The sequence below is a fragment of the Panulirus ornatus genome, chromosome 10 (assembly GCF_036320965.1).
Source record: "Panulirus ornatus isolate Po-2019 chromosome 10, ASM3632096v1, whole genome shotgun sequence".
NCBI classification, from domain to species: domain Eukaryota; kingdom Metazoa; phylum Arthropoda; class Malacostraca; order Decapoda; family Palinuridae; genus Panulirus; species Panulirus ornatus.
This window is the reverse complement of record NC_092233.1, coordinates 56865431-56891103: the sequence shown is the minus strand read 5'-3', so window position 1 is coordinate 56891103 and position 25673 is coordinate 56865431. Positions and strand designations below refer to the sequence as shown.

General features: G+C 40.2%; 1 protein-coding gene across 1 annotated transcript in view; it reads left to right on the top strand.

Annotated features, from left to right (window-relative positions):
- The window catches only part of LOC139750962 (uncharacterized), a 40391-nt gene extending 15069 nt beyond the window's left edge, over window positions 1–25322 (top strand). Inside the window, exons 4-9 of the mRNA XM_071665916.1 lie at window positions 506–866; window positions 954–1124; window positions 3547–3673; window positions 8507–8715; window positions 16771–16947; window positions 23678–25322. Of these exons, the coding sequence (XP_071522017.1) occupies window positions 506–866; window positions 954–1124; window positions 3547–3673; window positions 8507–8715; window positions 16771–16947; window positions 23678–23834 (1202 nt within the window). The 3' untranslated portion in view covers window positions 23835–25322. The remainder of the gene's footprint in view (window positions 1–505; window positions 867–953; window positions 1125–3546; window positions 3674–8506; window positions 8716–16770; window positions 16948–23677) is intronic.
- The last annotated feature ends 351 nt before the right edge of the window (window positions 25323–25673 follow it).

The window sequence follows — 25673 nt, the reverse complement described above, 5'->3', positions numbered from 1 at the left end:
ATTTATCTGTGCACCATGGAACCTTGAAACCGGATTGGCGAGGAATATCTCTGCATGGATTAAGAAATTCTTTATATTGTTTCAAGCTTGGGTTTACCTTCCTTCTCTTCTTTTTTCAAAAATCCTTTCTTTGTACCAACTGTGACTGTTTTTGGGTTGAAGTCTGCAGTCTTTGAATTCTAAGCTGTGAGTGGTTAGGGGTGAGTGCATCGATAATGTGGCCATCTCTTATTGACTGAAAGTGGGCTCAGAATGAGTGAGCTGCCAATACCTGATTAGGAGGATAGTGATGGGTGGAGAAAGCCAATGTTTCTCCACTAGAAAGAATGGGATTTAGAAGGTCCTAATGCTGATTTTTCAAGAGGTTCTCTCATGCTTTTGGGACCCCACCTTTGAAAAGAGTTTTTCAAATTTCAAAAGCTACTTTTCTCATCGGATATCCAACTTGATTACTTTACTGATATCAATAATCCTACTGTTCTTAATAACTTCTTGCTATTTACAGGAACAATTGCGAAAAGGAAGAATGAAGAACAACAGCAGCAAAACAAGCCACTAAAGAAGAAACCAATGAGGTTTGTTAAAGCATCAGGAACTGAAGAAGCTGATAATGAAACTGCTACCATAGGGAACCAGGATTCCAAGGCAATCAAAACTAAACCAAATCTCCCGAGTGTTGTAAGTGAAAAACAGTTTGGAGTTGAAAAATACAAGAAAGCTCCGATGCCAAATACCAAGAAAGCTGTTACTTCAGACAACAGAGAGGATGAATCTGCCATTAATCCCACTAGCAGAAGAATTGGAATTGGAAATGGTCGATCAGGAACAGGGAATACCACCAGTGGTTCATCTTCTCCGCAAATAACGTAAGAGTAAATTGTTATGAAAAAAATTATGTATAATTGCATTTTGATGTATTTTAATCCATGGATAATTCATTTTTCATTTTACAGGCCTGTGACAGTAAATAACAGTCCAGCAGTTTGGGATGACAGTGATCCACTATCAGAGTTTGTTATTGTCCAACGAGAATACCATGCATATCGTACTGCATTTTCAATATTAAGCGAGTCTTCAGTTTTTTCACAGATACCTGTTGCCTTCGACTGGACCCAAAAGGGGGCGTAAGTGTTAATGTTAGTTTCTGTAACCATCCTAAAACCTTTTTACCCCACTACACCAATTATATTTGTTCTTACTCCACTACACAAAAGACTTTTGTTCTATTGTCAATTCATACACTCTCTATCTGCATGCATAATTTTCAGGCTCACATATACTCTAGATTGTATCTTTGCATGTAAGGGTGCTTCATTACACACTTATTAGAACATAAATTTATTCATTCATTCTTATACCAAAAAAGAGTTAAAACTATATTTCTATCTATTTGATTTGTCTTAAAAAAGAGGAGACATCATGGGTGAGAAGAGAGTGGTGAGAGCGAGTGAGTTTGGAAAAGGGATCTTTTTGGAGAAATAATGGGAGAGATTGATTGTGAAATGGCTAAAGGTGAAAGTAAGTGTAACTGGAGTGGGTGGGGAATAGGGGGTATTTAGGGAAGCAGCGCTGGCATATGTGAGCGATGCATATGGCATGCATAAGGTGAGAGGTGGGCAGATTAGAAAGGTTAGTGAGTGGTAGAATGACAAATGAAAGAGAAAAGAGAGGTATGTGGACAATACCTACAGGGAAGGAGGGCAAGTGAGCGGGAGATGTTTAAGAGAAAGCAGCAGGAGGTAAAGAGAGCGGCATAGGGGTTGAGAAAGGGCAAGTAAGAGCTGGGATGAGCAAGTAAAAGTAAGCTTCTGGGAGAATAAGATGTTTTAAGAGATTAATAGTGTGTGAAGAACAAGAGAGCAAATGGAAACATTGGGGAAGGGGGCAAATGGGGAAGTGGTAACAGATAGTGATGAAGTGTGGAGGAATTGGAATGAGTGTTTTAAAAGACTTAAATGTGTTTGATGATAGGGTGGCAGATGTAGGGTATTTTGGTTGGGATGATATGCTAAGTGATAGAGTTACGGAGAGTTAATTGGTGAAGGAAGGAGAGGTAGTGAAAGCATAACTTAAGATAAATTGTGGCAAGATGGCTGAAGTGGATGGTATTGCAGTTGAATTTTTGAAGAAAGGGAATCACTGTGTCTTTGATTAGTTAGTTAGGATTGTTGGAGCGCACATATAGTGCCATTGCATAAATGTAAGCATTCAAACTACAGGGGTATAGGTTTGTTGAGTGTACCTGGTAAGTTGTATGGTAGAGAGGGGTGAGGGCATGTACAGAACATCAGACTGGGGAGGAACAGTGTTGGTTCAGGACTGGTTGAGGATATTTGGATCAGGTGTTTGCTTAAAAGAATGTGTGTTACAAATACTTAGAGGAACAGAAGGTTTCATATGTAGCATTTATAGATCTAGAGAAAGCATTTGATTGGTTTGACAGAGATGCCTGGTGGAAGGTTTTGAAAATATATGGTGTGGGAGGAAAGCTGCTAGAAGTAGTGACAAGTTTTTATTAATGGTGTAAGTCATGTGTACGAGTAGGAAGAGAGGAGATTGAATGGTTCCAAGTGAAGGTTTGTCTGTGGCAAGGGTGTGTTATGTCACAATGGCTGTTTAATTGAGTTAGCGTCAAAAATGAATAAACATTGATATAACTTGCACGCATCCACTCTCCAATTTTCTTGTATATAGTGAAACCACAGCTTACTATTAACAGACAGTCCTCACAGACTTCTTATGGTTAACCTTGACTACCTCATACTCTCTGGTTCAGCTTACTGACAGCACACCACCCAATGTATACCATGTTAATGTAGTTCGTTGTATTCCATGCACGTTTCATTCCCAAAGCCTTTTTCACGCCATCCTTCTTTTTTTCTACTTGGTCTTCCCTTCCTTCTTCTCTCTACTGATATGTTATCCTCTCATCTCATCTGTTCCTTATATTCACACCATTTTAGTGCACCCTAGTCAGCTCCCTCCATCAGACTGCACTTCCTACATCTATACATCACTTTTCAGACTACTATACCTTCAAAGATACCCATCTTGCTTTTCATGTGTTCTTTAATGGATCCAAGTTCCTTCCCTGCTTTATGACCCATTTCTGCCACCATGGTTTCATCAGTTACCACATTCACTTTTAGGTGCCTGAGCTGTCATGGGGAAAAAATAACCATCCTTGCAGTCACTCTTTCCCCATAAACTTTATCTACCGAAGGGTGTTATGTATGCACTTTGGTGCCTATACAACCCCTCCAGCTTTTGGGAAGCAATAATTCTAATATTCATTATGTGGGGTTTACAGGATAGAGCAGAGAATATGGTTATTCCCAGGTTGTCTATGTCATTTGTAAACAGCATCTGCCAGAAATGTTTTCTTATGTTATAAACTTTAATTTCCTTTCTTTTAAATCTTAATTCCTTCTTTTTCAAATCTGGCTGGTGTATTTCATAGGTCATCCCTTTCTCTCATGCATACTGCCACTAAACTGTTAAAAAAGCTTTGAAAAATTAAAGGTGCCTTTCTTTTTGTTTCCAAAGGGAGTGTACTGTGACTCTCAATGGAGTGAATATGGCAACAGGCAGAGGAGAAACTAAGAAACTGTCTAGGGAGGCAGCATCAAACAAAGTTTTGGAGATCCTTTCTCAACGTTGTTACACACTGAAGGTAATGCTCTTGACTGTACTTGCTTTCTAATATTGTAGTATATGAGATGTTCTTTTATTTTAAGATGTAAAGTTTCTTTTTATTAATCATTATCAGTGCAACAGAATATGTTTCTTCATATTTAGGCAGATATTAGTGTTACCTGGGGATAGGGGAGAAAGAATACTTCCCACGTATTCCCTGCGTGTCGTAGAAGGCGACTAAAAGGGAAGGGAGCGGGGGGCTGGAAATCCTCCCCTCTCGTTTTTTTTTTAATTTTCCAAAAGAAGGAACAGAGAAGAGCGCCAGGTGAGGATATTCCCTCAAAGGCCCAGTCCTCTGTTCTTAATGCTACCTCGCTATTGCGGGAAATGGCGAATAGTATGAAAAAAAAAAAATTAGTGTTACTATTTTTCAGTGTTATGTCATGATGTTGATTTAATGAATGTTTGTTGGAACTCTTATAGGGAACAATATGGATCTTAATGAGTTGTCATATTCCACACAAATATGTGGAAGTTAGACATAGCTGGTCAGATGTATGGTTATTGCTCTTATGAAACTGTCTGGTTTTGTTGGGCAGAACAGTAAGGAGAGCTTGTTGCCTTGCTTCAGTCGATTCAATTTGAGCATCCCTTATCCAAAATGCCTGGGACCTGAAGTGTTTCATATTTTTTTTTTTTTTTTTTTTGGATTTTGGAATATTTACATATACATAATGAGATATATTGGGCATGGGACACAAGTCTTAACACAAAATCCATTTATGTTTCATATACATCTTATACACACAGCCTGAAGGTAATTTCTACAATACCTTTGCACATGAAACAAAGTTTGTGTAACACTGATCCATCAGAAAGATAAGGTGTCACAACCTCATCTGCCCATGTGGACAAAATGTGGTTGTTTGGCATTACCCTCATTCCTGACTGAATTATATGCTACTGATAAGCAGTCATTTTCTTACACTTATTCACACATAAGTATTTAACATTAAAAAATATGAAATACATTAAACACATGAAAAAATTATGTGTTTAGGTGTGGAATTTTCCAGTTGTAACGTCATGTTGCGGCTCAAAAAGTATCAAATTTTGGAACGTTTCGGATTTAGGATTTTTGTATTAGGGATGCTAAACTGTAAGCCTTGCACGTATGCATTTGTATCATAGTAACACGTTAAATGCAGATCACAACATGTGGTGTGATACCACGTGTTTCACTTCCTGAGGTGGAGTAATTATCCATTTTATAGTATGGGAAGGGAGGTTTATCTTTTTTAACAAGTTTCTAACTTAATTTCATGATATTTCCTCTGGCTGTTTTATCTTTACTTCTTTCATAGAATTCCTTGCTGTTGACATCATTAAACTGGTATAAAAACTTAAAGGTTATGATCAAGTCACCTTCGCTCTTCTTTCCTCCTTGGTGGACAAATGCATGGCCTTTAACCTCTTTCTGTAACTAAGCTCTCTTGATACTATTACAATCTTTTTTTGCCATCCTTTGGGATTTCTCTGTTAGTTTTTTATGCTTCTTTGGGTGTGACAACTTTAGAAGCATACACTTGTTTAGGCTTAATTAAATTGGGTGTGAAGAGCTTGCAGTTATAATAATTGTCAGCAACAGTTTGTCTCCTTTCCTGTTCTCTCAAGGTAAAGCTTCATCCTAAGATTAGGTATAATGTTGACTTCTAAGTTCCTCTCACACATACATTCCTGCATCTTATTTCTTGCCCATGCCTATGGCTCACAACCATATAACATTGTTGGAACTATGATTCCTTCAGACATACCTGTTTTTGCTCTCGGAGATAATGTACTCTCCTTCCATGCATTCTTCATTGCTCCCAGAACCTTCGCCCCCTCCCCCACCCTGTGACTCACATCCGCTTCCATGGTTCCATTTGTTGATAAGTCCTCTCCCATATATCTAAAACACTTCACTTCCTCCAATTTTTCTCCATTCAAACTTACATCCCAATTAAATTTTCCTCAACCCTACTGAACATAATAACCTTGCTCTTATTCATATGTACTCTCGACTTTCTCCTTTCACATACTTTTCCAAACTCAGTCACCAGCTTCTGCAGTTTCTCACTGGAATCAGCTGCCAGAGATTATTATTGGCAAACAACTGACTCTTTTCTCAGGCCTTTCTCATCCTCAACAGACTGCATACTCGTCTCTCTCCAAAACACTTGCATTTACCTCCTGAACCACCCCATCCATAAAAAGAAATAACAACTATGGGCACATCACACACCTTTACTGCAGACTGACCACTGGAAACCAATCACTTTCCTCTCTTCCTACTTGTACACATGCCTTACATCCTTGGTAAGAACTTTTCCCTGCTTCTACCAGCTTACCTCCCGCACCATGTACTCTTAATACCTTCCAAAAAGCATCTCTGTCAACCCTATCATATGCATTCTTCAGATCCGTAAATGCTACATACAAATCCATCTGTTTTCCTAAGTATTTCTCACACACATTCTTCAAAGCAAACACCTGATCCACACATCCTTTGCCACTTCTGAAACCACACTGCTCCTCCCCAATCCAATCTGATGCTCTGTACATGCCTTTACCCTCTTAATCAGTACTTTCCCATATAATTTCCCAGGAATACTCAACAAACTTATGCCTCTTTAGTTTGAACATCCGCCTTTATCTCCTTTGCCTTTGTACAGTGGCACTATGCATGCATTCTGCCAATCCTCAGGCATTTGACCATGATCCATACATACAGTGAATATCCTTACTAACCAATCAACAACACTGTCACCCCCTTTCTTGATAAATTCTACTGCAGTACCATCTAAACCTGCAGCCTTGCTGGATTTCATCTTCCGCAAAGCTTTCACTACCTCTTCTCTCTTAACCAAACCATTCTCTCTAACCTTTTCACTTCACACACCACCCCAACCAAAACACCTTATAGATCTACCTCCCTGTTATCAAACATTCAGCAAACCTTCAAAATTTTCTCATCTTTTCTCACTTCATCACTACCTGTTCTTTCTTCCCCCCTTGCCTCCTTAATCGATGTTCCCATTTGTTCTCTTGTCTTAAGCACATTATTTACCTCTTTCCAAAGCACCTTTTTATTCTCCCCTCCCTAAAGTGTAATGATAAGTCTCTTACCCCAGCTCTCATTTGCCCTCTTTTTCACCCCTTGCACCTTCCTCATGACCTCCTGCCACTTTCTTTTATACCCTCTTTTTCAACCCTTGCACCTTCTTCTTGACCTCCTGCCACTTTCTTTTATATATCTCCCAGTCATTTGCACTTCTTCCTTGTAAGTATCATCCAAATGCTTCTCTTTTCTCTTTCACTAGCAACTTTACTTCTTCATCCCACCACTCACTACCCTTTCTAATCTGCCCACCTCCCAACTTTCTCTTGCCACATGCATCTTTTGCACATGCCATCACTGCTTCCCTAAATACATCCCATTTCTCACCCACTCCCTTCATATCATTTGCTCTCACCTTTTGTCATTTTACACTCAGTGTCACTTGGTACTTCCTCACACAGGTGTCCTTTCCAAGCTCACTTACTCTCCCCACTCTCTCCTCCCCAACTTTCTCGCTTCTTTTTTGAAAACCTCTACAAATCTTTACCTTCAATGCCACAAGATAGTGATAAGACATCCCTCCAACTGCCCCTCTCAGCACATTAACATCCAAAAGCCATTCTTTTACGTGCCTATCAATTAACACGCAATCCAATAATGCCTTTTGACCATCTTTCCTCCTCATACACGTATACTTGTGTAAATCTCTTTTTAAACCAGGTGTTCCCAATCACCAGTTTTTTTTCTCCACACACATCCACAAGCTTTACACCACTTCCATTCACAATACTGATTACCCAATGTACACCAATCATACCCTCAACTGCCACATTACCCACCTTCGCATTTAAATCACCCATCACTAATGCCCATTTTCGTGCATCAAAGCTGCTGACACACTCGCACAGCTGCTCCCAAAACACTTGCCTCTCATGGTCTTTCTTCTCATGAACAGGTGCATAAGCACCAATAATCATCCATTGCTTTCCATACACTTTCAGTTTTACCCACATCAATCTTGAATTTACTTAAACTCTATCACACACTTCTTCAACTCCTGCTTCAGGAGTAGTGCTACTCCTTGCTTAGATCATGTCCTCTCACCAACTCCTGACTTTATCCCCAAGACTTTTCCAAACCATTCTTTTCCTTTACCCCTTGAGCTTTGTTTCACTCGGATCTAGAACATCCAGGTTTTTTCCTCAAACATACTACCTATCTCTCCTTTCTTCTCATCTTGGTTACATCCACACACATTCAGACACCCCAGTCTGAGCCTTCAATGAGGAGGATCACTTCCTGCTTGACTCCTTCCTCTGTTTTCCCTTTTAGAAATTGAAATACAAGAAGGGGAGGGTTTCCTGCCCCCTTTTGTCGCCTTCTACGACACATGGGGAATATGTGGGAAGTATTCTTTCGTACATATTTCACTAGGAAAACTATGACCTTTAAATGGTGGTATTTATCACTCTGCTGTCACTTCTTTAAGGCATCAGCATTATTTTGTGGCACCTACTGATCCATTGATTTTGTGTTTGCCATGGGGTATATATGAAAATAGATGATCAAATGTTAAACTGAAGGATAGAGTGAAGGAGTAATTTGATGAGTGTGAGTGATTGTGACTGAGTGTGCATTATGTAAAAATTCAGGTGTTCAAGGATTTTCCAATGGTCTGAATGCATTAAGCATAGAATGATGTAAAAGATTAGCTAGCTAAAATATAATATTAACATTTTGGTATGGCTTCTGAAAATTGATTGTTCATAGGTCTTGAAACCTCACACGGCTGAAGAAGAAGTATCTGTAGGTGAGGTTTCAGATGGTACAAAATCAGATCAGTCACCTTCATCAAGACCAGGAACTTCCTTGGACAAACCTATAGAAGACACCTCCATGGGCAGCAAACTGTTAAAGATGATGGGATGGACTGGAGGAGGACTTGGCAAGGAAGGGACAGGGATTACTGAACCTATCAGGTCAGCTCTTTTCAGGAAATACTGGTTCATGATTAACTTTAGCTAGTTTCCATTGTTAATCATATAAAGTGCTCTTCAGTCATAGTAATAGATTGTTATTTCAGTAGTAATGCATGAGCTGAGAGAACCACAAGAATCATTCAACACAATTTTTAAGGCTCCAGGCATGTACAGAATCCATCAAGGCCAAGTCTTGTATCAAAAAAGCAGTAGAAAAGAAAAACGGAATAGTCTTAACTAGTGAAAAATATCAAGAAAAGAGGTAAAAATGGAATGGTCTAAATTAGAGAGGGTAAGAAGAATATCAAGAAAAGAAGTAAAAACAAAAAGAATGTGTCTAATGTATAGAAAGATATTGAGTCTAGTACAGTAACTTAGTTTTAAAGAGAAAAAGCAAAACAAACATTCTTGATACAGAGGGCATATGTTTACCGTGTGCACCACTTTTAACACTCCTTCGTAAGGACAGAAGTACTTCTTAGGGTAGTTGCTGTGTATAACCTATGGCATTGTCAAAGCCAAGAAATTGGTTAGTTGAGTGACCATCTAATAAGTCTTCTCAGTAGACACTAGGAGTTAGAAACCAACAACCTATTGCTTGCTTCCCCTAGTGCCTTTTCTATCAAGCATGACTTACGTTGTGAGGTGTCTACACTACACCTCAGTTAGTGCTACCCCTCATAGCACAGTATCATTATAACACTTTTGCTTGCATCTTGGAGCTCTAGTTATACTAGAAAAATGATGAAAATCTACAAGAGAAGTCAAAAGTCACAAGTCCAAACATTCACAATACACTGAGAGTAGCTTTCTTTGTGTCTCACTTGGTCAGTCAGAGCATAGTACACACATACACTCACATCCAGTTGGCTTGAGTGCCCTCCTCTTTTAGTACAGTTCAAATTTTGCCAGGCTTACACTGTGCACACATTCTTGCAATTTGCTGATTTTTTTATATTATTGTGACTGTTTTTTACCCATTATGTCTGGAAGATGGCCAGCTAGTTCCAATGCTGCTGGTGTATCTAAAGTGCCACGGAAATAGAGTATGTGAAGATGAGATTGATGTAACCTTTTTTCCTCTGTTCCTGGCTCTGTCTTGCTAACGTGGGAAACAATAAACAAGCATGAAAAATATATATGTAAATATACATTATTATTTATCCCTAGGGATAGGACAGAAAGAATACTTCCCATGTATTCCCTGCATGTTGTAGAAGGTGACTAAGAGGGGAGGGAGTGGGAGGCTGGAAATCCTCCCCTCCAGTTTTTTAATTTTCCAAAAGAAGGAAAAGAGAAGGATATTCCCTCTAAGGCTCAGTCCTCTATTCTTGACGCTACCTTGCTAATGTGGGAAATGGATAATATGTATGAAAAAAAATTATATATATGTAAATGTGAATAAGAGCAAGGTTATTAGGTACAGTAGGGTTGAGGGTCAAGTCAATTGGGAGGTAAGTTTGAATGAAGAAAAACTGGAGGAAGTGAAGTGTTTTAGATATCTGGGAGTGGATTAGGCAGTGGATGGAACCATGGAAGTGGAAGTGAATCATAAGGTGGGGAAGGGGGCGAAAATTCTGGGAGAGTTGAAGAATGTGTGGAAGTTGAGAACATTATCTCGGAAAGCAAAAATGGGTATGTTAAAATTAATAGTGGTTCCAACAATGTTGTATGGTTGCGAGGCGTGGGCTATGGATAGAGTTGTGCACAGGAGGATGGATGTGCTGGAAATGAGATGTTTGAAGACAATGTGTGGTGTGAGGTGGTTTGATCGAGTAAGTAATGTAAGGGTAAGAGAGATGTGTGGAAATAAAAAGAGCATGGTTGAGAGAGCAGAAGAGGGTGTTTTGAAATGGTTTGGGCACATGGAGAAAATGAGTGAGGAAAGATTGACCAAGAGGATATATGTGTCGGAGGTGGAGGGAACGAGGAGAAGTGGGAGACCAAATTGGAGGTGGAAAGATGGAGTGAAAAAGATTTTGTGTGATCGGGGCCTGAACATGCAGGAGGGTGAAAGGAGGGCAAGGAAAAGAGTGAATTGGATTGATGTGGTATACCGGGGTTGATGTGCTGTCAGTGGATTGAATCAGGGCATGTGAAGCGTCTGGGGTAAACCATAGAAAGCTGTGTAGGTATGTATATTTGCGTGTGTGGACGTATGTATATACATGTGTATGGGGGTGGGTTGGGCCATTTCTTTCGTCTGTTTCCTTGCGCTACCTCGCAAACGCGGGAGACAGCGACAAAGCTAAAAAATATATATATATATATATGGAGTGAAAAGGATTTTGTGTGATCGGGGCCTGAACATGCAGGAGGGTGAAAGGAGGGCAAGAAATAGAGTGAATTGGAGCGATGTGGTATACAGGGGTTGACGTGCTGTCAGTGGATTGAATCAAGGCATGTGAAGCGTCCGGGGTAAACCATGGAAAGCTGTGTAGGTATGTATATTTGCGTGTGTGGACGTGTGTATGTACATGTGTATGGGGGGGGGGGTTGGGCCATTTCTTTCGTCTGTTTCCTTGCGCTACCTCGCAGACGCGGGAGACAGCGACAAGGTATAAAAAAAAAAAAAAAAAAAAAAAAAAAACATATATATATATATATATGTAAGGCATGTGTACGTGTAGGAAGAGAGAAAAGTGATTGGTTCTCAGTGAATGTAGGTTTGCAGCAGGGATGTGTGATGTCTCCATGGTTGTTTGATTTGTTTATGGATGGGGTTGTTAGGGAGGTAAATGCGAGTTTTGGAAAGAGGGGCAAGTATGAAGTCTGTTGGGGATGAGAGAGCTTGGGAAGTGAGTCAGTTGTTGTTCGCTGATGATACAGTGCTGGTGGCTGATTCATGTAAGAAACTGCAGAAGCTGGTGACTGAGTTTGGTAAAGTGTGTGAAAGAAGAAAGTTAAGAGTAAATGTGAATAAGAGCAAGGTTATTAGGTACAGTAGGGTTGAGGGTCAAGTCAATTGGGAGGTAAGTTTAAATGGAGCAAAACTGGAGGAAGTAAAGTGTTTTAGATATCTGGGAGTGGATCTGGCAGCTGATGGAACCATGGAAGCGGAAGTGGATCAAAGGGTGGGGGAGGGGGCGAAAATCCTGGGGGCCTTGAAGAATGTGTGAAAGTCGAGAACATTATCTCGGAAAGCAAAAATGGGTATGTTTGAAGGAATAGTGGTTCCAACAATGTTGTATGGTTGCGAGGCGTGGGCTATGGATAGAGTTGTGCACAAGAGGATGGATGTGCTGGGAATGAGATGTTTGAGGACAATGTGTGGTGTGAGGTGGTTTGATCGAGTAAGTAACGTAAGGGTAAGAGAGATGTGTGGAAATAAAAAGAGCGTGGTTGAGAGAGCAGAAGAGGGTGTTTTGAAATGGTTTGGGCACATGGAGAGAATGATTGAGGAAAGATTGACCAAGAGGATATATGTGTCGGAGGTGGAGGGAACGAGGAGAAGTGGGAGACCAAATTGGAGGTGGAAAGATGGAGTGAAAAAGATTTTGTGTGATCGGGGCCTGAACATGCAGGAGGGTGAAAGGAGGACAAGGAATAAAGTGAATTGGATCGATGTGGTATACCGGGGTTGACGTGCTGTCAGTGGATTGAATCAGGGCATGTGAAGCGTCTGGGGTAAACCATGGAAAGCTGTGTAGGTATGTATATTTGCGTGTGTGGACGTATGTATATACATGTGTATGGGGGTGGGTTGGGCCATTTCTTTCGTCTGTTTCCTTGCGCTACCTCGCAAACGCGGGAGACAGCGACAAAGCAAAAAAAAAAAAAAATATATGTGTGGAAGTCGAGAACATTATCTCGGAAAGCAAAAATGGGTATGTTTGAAGGAATAGTGGTTCCAACAATGTTGTATGGTTGCGAGGCGTGGGCTATGGATAGAGTTGTGCGCAGGAGGATGGATGTGCTGGAAATGAGATGTTTGAGGACAATGTGTGGTGTGAGGTGGTTTGATCGAGTGAGTAACGTAAGGGTAAGAGAGATGTGTGGTAATAAAAAGAGCGTGGTTGAGAGAGCAGAAGAGGGTGTTTTGAAGTGGTTTGGGCACATGGAGAGGATGAGTGAGGAGAGATTGACCAAGAAGATATATGTGTCGGAGGTGGAGGGAACAAGGAGAAGAGGGAGACCAAATTGGAGGTGGAAGGATGGAGTGAAAAGGATTTTGTGTGATCGGGGCCTGAACATGCAGGAGGGTAAAAGGAGGGCAAGGAATAGAGTGAATTGGAGCGGTGTGGTATACCGGGGTTGACGTGCTGTCAGTGGATTGAATCGGGGCATGTGAAGCGTCTGGGGTAAACCAAGGAAAGCTGTGTAGATATGTATATTTGCGTGTGTGGACGTATGTATATACATGTGTATGGGGGGGGGGGTTGGGCCATTTCTTTCGTCTGTTTCCTTGCGCTACCTCGCAAACGCGGGAGACAGCGACAAAGTATAATATATATATAATATATATATATATATATTATCCCTGGGGATAGGGGATTAAGAATACTTCCCACGTATTCCCTGCGTGTCGTAGAAGGCGACTAAAAGGGGAGGGAGTGGGGGGCTGGAAATCCTCCCCTCTCCTTTTTTTTTTTTTTTTTTTCCAAAAGAAGGAACAGAGGGGGCCAGGTGAGGATATTCAAAAAAGGCCCAGTCCTCTGTTCTTAACGCTACCTCGCTAATGCAGGAAATGGCGAATAGTTTGGAAAAAAAAATATATATATATATATATATATATATATATATATATATATATATATATATATATATATATATATATACATATATATCTTGTGGAGGCGAAGGTGAAGGTTTGTAGAGGTTTTCAGAAAAGAAGAGAAAATGTTAGGGTGAAGAGAGGGTGAAAGTAAGTGAGCTGGGGAAGGACACTTGTGTGAGGAAGTACCAGGAGAGACTGAGTGCAGAATGGAAAAAGGTGAGAGCAAAGGACATAAGGGGAGTGGGGGAGGAATGGAACGTATTTAGGGAAGCAGTGATGGCTTGCGCAAAAGATGCTTGTGGCATGAGAAATGTGGGAGGTGGGCAGATTAAAAAGGGTAGTGAGTGGTGGGATGAAGAAGAAAGATTATTAGTGAAAGAGAAAAGGGAGGCATTTGGATGATTTTTGCAGGGAAATAGTGCAAATGACTGGGAGATGTATAAAAGAAAGAGGCAGGAGGTCAAGAGTAATGTGCAAGAGGTGAAAAAGAGGTCAAATGAGAGTTGGGGTGAGAGATTATCATTAAATTTTAGGGAGAATAAAAAGATGTTTTGGAAGGAGGTAAATAAAAGTACATATGATAAGAGAACAAATGGGAATATTGGTGAAGGGGGCTAATGGGGAGGTAATAACAAGTAGTGGTGATGTGAGAAGGAGATGGAGTGAGTATTTTGAAGGTTTGTTGAATGTGTTAGATGGTAGAGTGGCAGATATAGGGTGTTTTGGTCAAGGTGGTGGGCGAAGTGAAAGGGTCAGGGAGAATGGTTTGGTAAACAGAGAAGAGGCAGTGAAAGCTTTGCGGAAGATGAAAGCCGGCAAGGCGGCAAGTTTGGATGGTATTGCAGTGGAATTTATTAAAAAAGGGGGTGGCTGTGTTGTTGACTGGTTGGTAAGGATATTCAATGCATGTATGGCTCATGATGAAGTGCCTGAGGAACGGCGGAATGCATGCATAGTGCCATTGTACAAAGGCAAAGGGGATAAAGGTGAGTGTTCAAATTACAGAGATTTAAGTTTGTTGAGTATTCCTGGGAAATTATATGGGAGGGTATTGATCGAGAGGGTCAAGGCATGTACAGAGCATCAGATTGGGGAAGAGCAGTGTGGTCTCAGAAGTGGTAGAGGATGTGTGGATCAGGTGTTTGCTTTGAAGAATGTATGTGAGTAATACTTAGAAAAACAAATGGATTTGTATGTAGCATTTATGGACCTGGAGAAGGCATATGATAGAGTTGATAGAGATGCTCTGTGGAAGGTATTAAGAGTATATGGTGTGGGAGGCAAGTTGCTAGAAGCATTGAAAAGTTTTTATCGAGGATGTAAGGCATGTGTACGAGTAGGAAGAGAGGAAAGTGATTGGTTCTCAGTGAATGTCGGTTTGCGGCAGGGGTGCGTGATGTCTCCATGGTTGTTTAATTTGTTTATGGATGGGGTTGTTAGAGAGGTGAATGCAAGAGTTTTGGAAAGAGGGGCAAGTATGCAGTCTGTTGTGGATGAGAGGGCTTGGGAAGTGAGTCAGTTGTTCGCTGATGATACAGCGCTGGTGGCTGATTCGGGTGAGAAACTGCAGAAGCTGGTAACTGAGTTTGGTAAAGTGTGTGAAAGAAGATAGCTGAGAGTAAATGTGAATAAGAGCAAGGTTATTAGGTACAGTAGGGCTGAGGGACAAGTCAATTGGGAGGTAAGTTTGAATGGAGAAAAACTGGAGGAAGTGAAATGTTTTAGATATCTGGGAATGGATGTGGCAGCAGATGGAACCATGGAAGCAGAAGTGAGTCACAGGGTGGGGGAGGGGGTGAAGGTTCTGGGAGCGTTGAAGAATGTGTGGAAGGCGAGAACAGTATCTCGGAAAACAAAACTGGGTATGTTTGAAGGAATAGTGGTTCCAACAATGTTATATGGTTGCGAGGCATGGGCTATAGATAGGGTTGTGCGGAGGAGGGTAGATGTATTGGAAATGAGATGTTTGAGGACAATATGTGGTGGGAGGTGGTTTGATTGAGTAAGTAATGAAAGGGTAAAAGAGACGTGTGGTAATAAAAAGAGTGTGGTTGAGAGAGCAGAAGAGGGTGTATTGAAATGGTTATACTAAGGTCTACGTGCTGTCAGTGGATTGAACCAGGGCATGTGAAGTGTCAGGGGTAAACCATGGAAAGTTTTGTTAAGCCTGGATGTGGAAAGGGAGCTGTGGTTTCGGTGCATTATACATGACAGCTAGAGACTGAGTGTGAATGAATGTGGCCTTTGTTGTCTTTTCCTAGTGCTACCTCGCACGCGTGCATGGGAAGGAGGTTGTCCCAAGGAATTTTACATGCACTGCTTTTCTTTCTCATTTTTATGTCTGACTTTGACACAGGTACAAACCATAGTTTTATATTGTCCCTTTCCATTGATTCTAGAATAAGTAGATATTTCATCAGAAGACACCATTAACCTCAAGCAGGTATAATCAAGTCTCCTGGTGGCATTCTAACTACTTTATTATGGAGAAATTGAAGCAATTAGAAGCAGTACAGGAAACTGGACAACAATGAGTATCTTATCTCAAAAGAATGTGAAAAATCTTAAGAGTGATGTCTGATGACCTTATCTTCACTGAACACATCAAAGCTGCAGGTACCTCATCCAAAAATATGATAGGATGTATTTTATGGACTTTCAAGATGATGGCGTTAAAACCAGTGATGATGCTTTTTAAGGCACAAATTCTCTCTCAAATAGAATTATGTGCTTTTACATCTCTCACATTGACATTATATAAAGGTTCTGAACAACTGGAAATGACTGAAAACACTGTGGGTTTACACTGCAGGGAGAGGTGTATCATAATTTACACTTGAAAAATCCTGAGAAGAATTTTTCCCCAGCTTACACTAAAAAATCATTACCCGATGGCCTCAGATGACCTTCAAAATCAACTTAGGGTATACTTGAGGTAGAATAGGGTCACCACTGTATTGATGATTTCATGTGTGCATCATGGCCCTCTTAGCCATGTATGTTAGGCCACAGAAAAAGTCTCTTTCAGTCAAGACTTATTCTTAAATATTTGAAGGGATGTTTTCTGATACATAGGTATAGCTGAACTTTTAAAATAATTGTACATGATATTTTTGATAGTTTTGATACATTCATGGTAACTTTTTTCAAGAACATTCATGGTAACTTTTCTCAGGAACAGAATCTTTTCTTCATTAAAACATTCATGTAACTTTTCTGAGGAACAGAGTCTTTTGTTTCTTTCATTGCTTTGATATGTTGGAGGGAACCCATTCCTGTAGTCAAAGAAAGACACCATTCAATTGTATGACATTAATGACAGACCTTTATTCCTCAAGGCCACCTGAAGTTTGTGGTCGTGGAGGATTCGGTCACAGTCAGAAAAAAGGTGGTTCCAACCTTCGATTCAGAAAGCGTATCATAGCCATTGTACGTGACTTCACCCAAAACTCTGAACTGGAGGACCTTGCCTTTTCACCTGATTTTACAAAGGAGCAGCGTGCTGAGATACACAAGTGAGTTGCCTTTCGTAAGTTTGTATTTCATATCAGTGTTGTTGCACTTACAGTACAAGTTTTATTGGTTAGATTATGAACCATCTAAGGATGGCACTGTGAACATAAATTTGTGAGTATTGTAATTCTACATAAAATCTTTTTAACATCTGGAATCTTACTGACAGAATACTAATCCTAAAACCCTCCCAGTCACCACCTTCCCTCATTCTATCACTTCTATCATCTGTATCCAAACTCTGAGAAAAATGATCCACAACATAATCAAGTAAAACATCCCACTTTCACCCATACACTGTATTGCTGCACTATAAACTGAGCTCACTCATATTATATAACTAGATGAATTCAACCAACTACAACCCCCTTCTCCATGGTATTAGTGGCATTAGTCATCAACAAAACATTTTACACTGTGCCCTGACACGTCATTACACAAAATTACTTGACAACACCCTTCACACCAATGACAAATAGGATGGCCAGTTTCAGAGCCAGCCACCTCTAAAACACAGGAACTCTGGAGTGGAGTTCCCCCAAGGAGCAGTTCTTTCTACAACTCTCTCCAGTCTTTTCCTACATGAGCTCCTGTTATCTCATGCAAACCTCGCATGAAGATCCATTCACATGCCGACAACCTTACAATCGCATCACTACCCCCGACACAACAGTAGCAACATCAAACATGCAGTACTTCATTATATAATTGGAACAATGGCTTACCCCAAACAGAATATCTGCATCTTTAGAAGGCTTCAATTGCTCTTTTGACACCAGACAGACATGAATCTAGCTCACACCCTCCAGTCTTTTTGAATGGACAGTCATTTGTACTGAATGAAACACCAAGCATTCTAGGTATCATGTATGACAACACAGGACATTCATTCTCGCACCAGTAATATCAATACACGTTGCAACACGCAAACTAAATGCCCCCAGAACACAAACTAGATTTGGACAAGAAGAGTCCCTCATCATCCTATACACACAATTCATCCTTTACAATTTAAACTTTGCCTCACCTGCCAGGTCTCCTACCCTCTGATAAACAAATATAACTAGGCTGGAAACCACACAAAATTGTGAACTCAGAACAGTCACTGGCTACTTAGCATGAGGTCAAGGGGAAGGTGCAGAGACTGAAGAAAAGGTAAATGAAGGTTGGGTTAAGTGAGTATCAGCAGACTTTAGGGGAAATAAGGAAGTGTTTAATGGTGTGAGGAAAACAAGAATACAAATTGGAAGATCAATGAAGGGTGCAAATGGGAAAGTGGGAACAGGCAGCGATGAGGTGAAGAGGAGGTGGAGTGAATACATTGAAAGATTGTTGAATATATTTGATGATAGGTGGCAGATGTAGAGTGTCTGGGATAGGGAGGTATGCACTGTGAAAAAGTCATGGCAAGTGGTTGAGTTTAAAAAGAAGAGGTGATAAAATTTTTGTGTCAGATGATAAGTGGTAATGCATCTGATGTGGATGGTACTGCAGTTGGATTTCTTAAGAGGGTGATTATGTTGTTGATTAGTTCATTAGGATTTTCATTGAGGATTAGGAAAATGCATGTGTAGTAAAATTTTATAAAGGGAAGGGGGACAAAGGTGATAAAGATATAAGTTTATTGAGTGTATTAGTTAAACTGCATGGAAGAATGGTGATTGAGAAAGTGTTGTCTTGCAGAGAGTGTCAGCCTGGGGAGGAACAACATGGTTTCCTGAGTGGTAGAGAATGTGAGTCAGGAGTTTGCTTTGAAGAATGTGTGTGAGAAATACTTAAGAGAAACAGAAGGATTTGTATGAAGTATTTATAGATCTGGAGAAAGCATATGTTAGGGTCGATAGAAATGCTCTGTGAAAAGTATTACAAATATATTAAGTGGGAGGAAAGCTATTAGAAGCAGCAAGAACTTTTTTTATCAGGAGAGTTTAATGTGTCAATGTGATTATCAGGAGAGTTAAGTGTGTCTGTGAGGGTCTGCTGCAATTGTTTATGTTGTCACCAGGGTTGCTTAATTTGTTTATGGGTAGGGTGGTGAGGAAGTGACTGTGAGGGTTTTGAAAAGGGTAGGTTTGCAGTCTGTTAGGGGTGGGGGAGACTTGGGAGATGAAACAGTTACTGTTTGGTTACAACATGATGCTGTGACAGATTTGAACGAGAGACTGCAGAAGCAGGTCTTTGAGTCTGAGAGAGTGAGTGAAAGAAGGTTGAGAGTAAATGTGAATAAAGACAAGTTGGTAGCAGTTGGCAGGCAGCCATTGACCAGGGAGGTATGTTACCAGCACTACCGCCTGAGGATCAGGAGTGATGGCTGCATAGTGAGCCAGCAATTCAGTGGTTGTCAAGTTGTACTCCTCTGACCCAGTTAATTGCCTTTTCTTTTTGCCTCACCCACACGTGGACTACTGGCATTCTGTCCACAAACATACAATCTCTTCTTGTCACACACAACACTTGGCAACACCTAACTCACAAAGCTCATTCTACTTAACTTTAGATTTTTAGATTATTTCTGTGGCAAGAGCTGTGTGCTAGCCCTGCCTTTTGGGAAGGTGGTAGGAGCAATAGATAGAATTAGTAGGCAGGAAAATTTAGGTAGGAGCATTAGGTAGAAACATTAGGTAGAAGTAGTAGGTAGGAACATTAAGCAGGAGCATTAGGTAGAAGTAGTCAGTAGGAACCTTAGGTAGGAGCCTCTGCAGACACTGCACTAGACTAGCCCTTTGCTAGTGGCCTGTTGAGGGTTAGGCAGTAAAGGCTAAGAAGTGGCACTAGAGTTCACTAGTCATGGAGACTCTATTGCCTTGGCCACCTCCTTGAGGAGTTCCAGAAGGGATCAGGCATCAGAGATATAGACAGATAAGTAGATAGTGATATTAAATTTATCAGTGCAAAGGGACAGGTTAGTTAGTGTGTGTGATTGGATAGAATTTGCAGCCTGGGTCCAGCCCGGGCTGTGGGGGTGAAGACCCCCTGAAGACGCCACAAGGTATCATCCACAAGGTTATATGTTGTACATACCTGGGATTGGACATGATAGCAAATAAAACCAAATTAGCTGAAGTGAATGTCCTGGGTGCATTGAGGAATGTGTGGTGTGAGAAGTCACTATCTGACTGGGTAAAGATGGGCACTTTTGAAATGTAGTAGTCATAATAGTGACATACGACTCTAAGGCATGGGCTGCAGGTGAGTATGCTACTGAATGGGGTGACTGTGTTAGAATTGAAATATTTGAGGACAGTATGTGGTCTGAGAAGAATTGATTGTATAAGAAATGATGAGACAAAAGAGAGTTGTGGTGATAAGAAGAGTATGGAGAGAATGACTGAGCTGCTGACAAAAATTATATATGTATCCGAAGTGGAGGGGACAAGGAAAAGAGAAAGACCAAACTGAAATTGGAGGGATGTTTGGGGCTTTAATGTGTAGGAGGATGTAAGACATGCAGAGGATAGAGTGAATTGGAGCTATGTGGTATTCAGGGGATGACATGCTCTCAGAGGTCTGAACCAGGGCATATGAAGTGGTCAGGGGAAGCCACAAAAAGGTCTGTAGAGCCTGGTTGTGGATAGGGCACTGGGATTTTGGTGCATTACACATGACAACTAGAGTATGGATGGGAGTTAATGAGGCCATTTCATTGTTTGCTCCTGGCATTGCTTTGCTGATGTGAGAAACTGCGAACAAATTTGAAATTACTAATATTTATATAACTTACTTGTTGCCCTAGGAATCCCATCTGCCTATGAGGCTCCTACTGTGCTTAGGAAGCCAGCCACATTCACTGATCAGGACTATAGGGCATAAAGTGTAGTGATGATTTGTGTGTAGAGAGTTTAGGGCAATTGAATAGTAAGTGCCCAGTGTCTTTCTTATGGTAATTGTAATATGTGCCTGAAGGGGGCTATGTGGAATTGGTGCTTTCATGGTGGTAGGAATGGGTTATGTCCAGATCATAGTTGGCCAATGTGACTCCTGTTTATCTAGGGAGCATTGCTTCTGTTGGGTTTATGTTTGCTGGGTGTGCGTTTGAGACCGAGTTGGAAGGGCATTTGTTTTATGGTTATTGGGTTGTTTCAGTGTGCATATTTTTTCATATATGTTTGCTTTTTCATGTGTTAGTGAGTTATCACCGGGAACAAATGTAAAAGGACCTCATTCACTCACATCCATTCTCTAGCTGCTATTTCCAGTGCATAGAAGACTCAGTTGTTTGAGTGTACCTATATTTTGTCAGTGATATATTTGTTGGGGATGGGGGTATCTATGAGATGTTGCTTAAGTATAAGGCAGGGGCAAGCTTTTTATTTCTACTTGGGGGTTAGTGGTTAGCTATGGGGTAATTTGGATGGGAGGAATCTTGTGCTGTTGCCTCGAGTTAAGTATCAAGCATGTTTAGGGTGAATTGTATTGGGAGGATCTTTATTTCTTTGTGAAGATGTTAGGTATTTGTGGATGCTAGGTAGTCAGCGATTGCTTTGCACGCACTATTGTGTGTGTGGTTTGCAGCTTTCTTATTAAGTATTTGGTTTTGGGGGGACTGAAGACCAGGCAAGTGAACTGTAGCTTAAAGTGGAGCAGATGTGAATTGTTTGTTGAGGACATTAAAGGTGTTTTCTCCAAATCTGGTGACAGTTAGTATTCTGAGGTTTTGTATTTTACTTTGTGGTGTTGTTATTGGTAAGTGAATGTCATATGTGTTTTGTCATGCCTAGAATGGTTGGTGTCTTATGCAGTGGGAGTGATTGTGCATTTAATATGATTGGAGGAAGGCAGTTAGATTTATGTCTGTAGAGTTAAAACAGTGATTGAAGACTTCTATTGAAAAGCAAACATTTTTCAGTTTACTAGAAAGCCTTCCCTTCTTGTATTTCAATTTCTAAAAGTTGGAACACAAGGAGCCATGTGAGGAGTGCTCCTCCTTGTTGAAGGCTCAGACTGGGGTGTTTGAATATCTTTGGATGTAACTAAAATGAGAAGAAGGAAGTAATAGCTATATGGTTAAGGAAAGGAACCTGGATGTTTTAACCCTGAGTGAAACTAAGCTCGGGAGTAAGGGGGAAGAGTGGCTTGGTAATATCTTATGGGTAAAGTCAGGGGTTTGTGTGAGGGCAAGAGCTAAGGAAGAGGTAACACTTTTACTGAAAGAGTTGTGGGAATGTTTGAAAGAATGTAAAGGTGTAAGCCCCAGGCTGAAGTGTGTAAAAATGAAAGTGGGTTATGAGAGATGTGTGTAATTATTTGTGCTTATGCACATGGCCATGAGAAGAGTGACAAAAAGAGGTGTTATGGGAGGAGCTGAGAGAGTGTATCAGCAATTTCATTTTGAGAGATTGTGTTTTAGTGATGGGTGATATGACTTCAAAAGTAGGTAATATAGCAGTTTAGAGTATATTTGGGGGCATAGGATATTCAGTGAGGTGAACAGAAATGGTGAACAGCTTGTGGAGTTGGTTTCTAAAAAAGGATTGGCCATACCTTGTTTAAAAAGAGGGACATGCATAATTATATAAGGAGTAGGAAATATGGTAAGCAGACATTATTAGACTATGCACAAATTAATTGGTATGCAAAAGAGAGACTCATGGATGTGAATGCACTAAGAGGTGTAGCTGGTGGGATGTCTGATCATTACTTGAAGGAGGTAGGGATAATGATTTGTAGAGACTTTTGGAATAAGAAATGATATGGTGAGGAGAAGATGGTGATTTTGAGTGTGGAAAACACGGTTTTTGTAAAGAGATATCAGGAGGGAATGAGTGCAGAATGGCAAAAGGTGAGAGTAAGCAAAGCTAGAGAAGTGGGTGAGGAATGGGAGATATTTAGGGGAGCAATGATGGCATGTGCAAGAGAGGTGTGTGGCATGTAGAAGGTGGGAGATGAGCAAGTGAGAAAGGGTAGTTAGTTATTGGTAGGATAATGAAGTTAAGTTGCTAGGGAAAGAGAAGAGAGGTATATAGGTGGTATGTACTGCGAAGGAATGCAAATGATTCAGAAATGTACAAGAGAAAGGTGCAGGCACTGAAGAAAAAGGCAGATGAGAGTTGGGGTTGGTTATTATCAGCAGACTTGAGGGAGAATAAAAAAAATGGTTTAAAAGGAGGTTAATAGTGTGAGAAAAACACGACAACAAATAGGAACAGGCAGAGACGAGATGAAGAGGAGATGGGGCAAGTTCATTAAAGGATTGCTCAATGTTTTTGATGATAGGGTGGCAAACATGGGGTGGTTGAGTAGGGTAGATATGTGAAGGGAGGGAGTCATGGTGAGTAGTCATGTGAAAAGAGAAGAGATGATGAAAGCCTTGTGTAAAATGAAATGTGGTAAGGTGGCTGGAGTGGATGTTACTGCAATTGGATTTCTTAAGAATGGGGGCTACTGTGTTGTTGATTGGTTAGTTCAGATTTTCCAAGTATGTATGAATCATGGTGGAGTGCTGTTGTACTAAGGCAAGGGAGACAAAGGTGAGTGTTTGAACTACAGGGTATAAGTTTTGTTGAGCGTACCTTGTAAATTGTGGAAGAGTGGTGATTGAGAGGGTGCTTGCATGCACAAAGCATGCACAAAATTTTGTACAGTACTTGTAATTTGTGGATGAATCCCTCATATTGTTGGAAAAATGTCAGTATTTGATTATCATATGACATTTACAAGAGTTTACAATAATTGTAGCTTAATTTTGTGATTTCAAACAGAAGAATTTCTTAGTAATTTGACATTGTATTACAGGATTGCCCGCCGATTCAAGCTGAAGAGTACGAGTCATGGTACTGGTGACACTCGATACTTGGTCTTGTCCCACAAGTTCTCTGCCAAGCAGCTTATTTGTACTCTTTGTAAGGAGGGACCCACGGATAAATACGAATTAATTCCTCCTAAAGCATGATTTGCTTTTTTTGTAAGTGGGACCAATGGATTTGTGTTGTTAATATCATCTGCATCCTGCATCTTAAGATTCAAAGATATTTTTTTGAGTCCAAAAAGTATCAGTTGAAGGTATAACATCTTCCTGTTTTGGCTTGATGTCACATTTGCACCATTATAAGGTAAACTTAACTTATGCTGGAAATGTAACCATTGAATTACTTCAAATGGTCAGCTGTTAGCTCATTAAACCATTCACTGTGGCATTCCTCATATCCACACTGTACATGCAGTGTGTAGAATTTTTTTGAATATTCCAAAAAATATCTCCATAACTATATTAATATGATCAATTAGAATGTAATTTTCTAAATAAAAGGATATATAACTCATTCTAATGATGTCATGCTACCAGATATATGAGATACAACAGGCATACATAGTGAGATGTGTGATATTTTTGGAAGTGTTTCAAGGGAAACAATATTGATTATTAAGTGTTTCCATCACTAATATCTGTCATCCTGTAAGATTTTGTCACAGCTACTCAAATTATATTATTACATAATGTGAGAGTGTAGGTCTTGTACAGATTTAACATCTCCATATATATTGGCCAGTGTATGAAAAATATTTTGCCTATAGTGGCTAATAACAGTGTGCTTGATGCCTCTACAGGCATTTGAGGCTGAGGCAGGTGACAAGAATTTTTAAAGTAAACACCCCCAGGTGCACTGAACAGAACAAATTGCTGGGATGTACACACCCCAGCACAGTGGATAGGTTGAGAAGAGAAATGAATTATCCTTTTCTTTCAAATTACACCAGTGGCACCATGTAAACCCCACACAGCTTATCCACACGAGTCAGATTTGCCTTGGCCATTATAGAATTCCCATCAGTGAAGGTTTTTGATTCTGTGGAGATCATCACTATGCATGCTTTTTGTGGAATTGTAGGACAATAATGAATTTGGAGCAGAAAGCTTGAAAATGAGCAATCCAGTTTGTTTCATGCTCAGGATCTTGGATAGTGAGTTATGTCTTGGTTTTCAGTAAATTCAATTTTACTGTGAGCTTATTCCACATAAACAAAATACCTCCCCAGTTACTAAGTGCTTGATTGTATTCTTTAATTGAGGTAATTTGTGATGTGGATATAAGCATGGATAGAGTACTTGCAGATTATATATTAAAGAGTCTTTATTTACCAACATATTGTTTAGAGCCAAGCATTTTTCAGTGTGATTTATTAAGCTGCTGTTGAGGGGTACAAGTCACCAATTGAAAAGTTAGAACTACTGAAAGCCATTTTAGGAAAATACAGATTTTGGCATTTGTGTTTGTTTTTACTTGGCAGATTAAAGAGAATAAAATAATTATCTTAAAAGAGAGAATTAGGATCCAGAGTGAATTTAAATTATCCAAACAAACACTAAATCTTTCATCTTGTCATCAGTAACTGAAATGTATAGTTTCTCTATGTCAAAAAAATAAATTATTGTCATCCACATGAATTTCAGTTTCAATAGTGAATGGACAAAATAGGAGGTTGTGATCACAGAGATGTCTTTGACACAGTGGGAAACCCTGCTGAGTACCAAAACAGAGGAGTGTGTAAATGACATGACCACTTTGGTACTCTTGGCATGCAGCTGACATATATCAGTGAGAAGAAATCACAAAAGGTTTAGGGAAGAATGAGAAAGATGAGCACTTTATGGCGGCAAGAAAGGATTGCAGACCATCTAAGAACTCACAGTTCATCCAGCAAAGAAAAGAAAACCTATCAAATGAATTATTGGGCATAGACCATAAAATGTGAAATGAAACACAGAAAAGAATACAAATGAATGCAAATG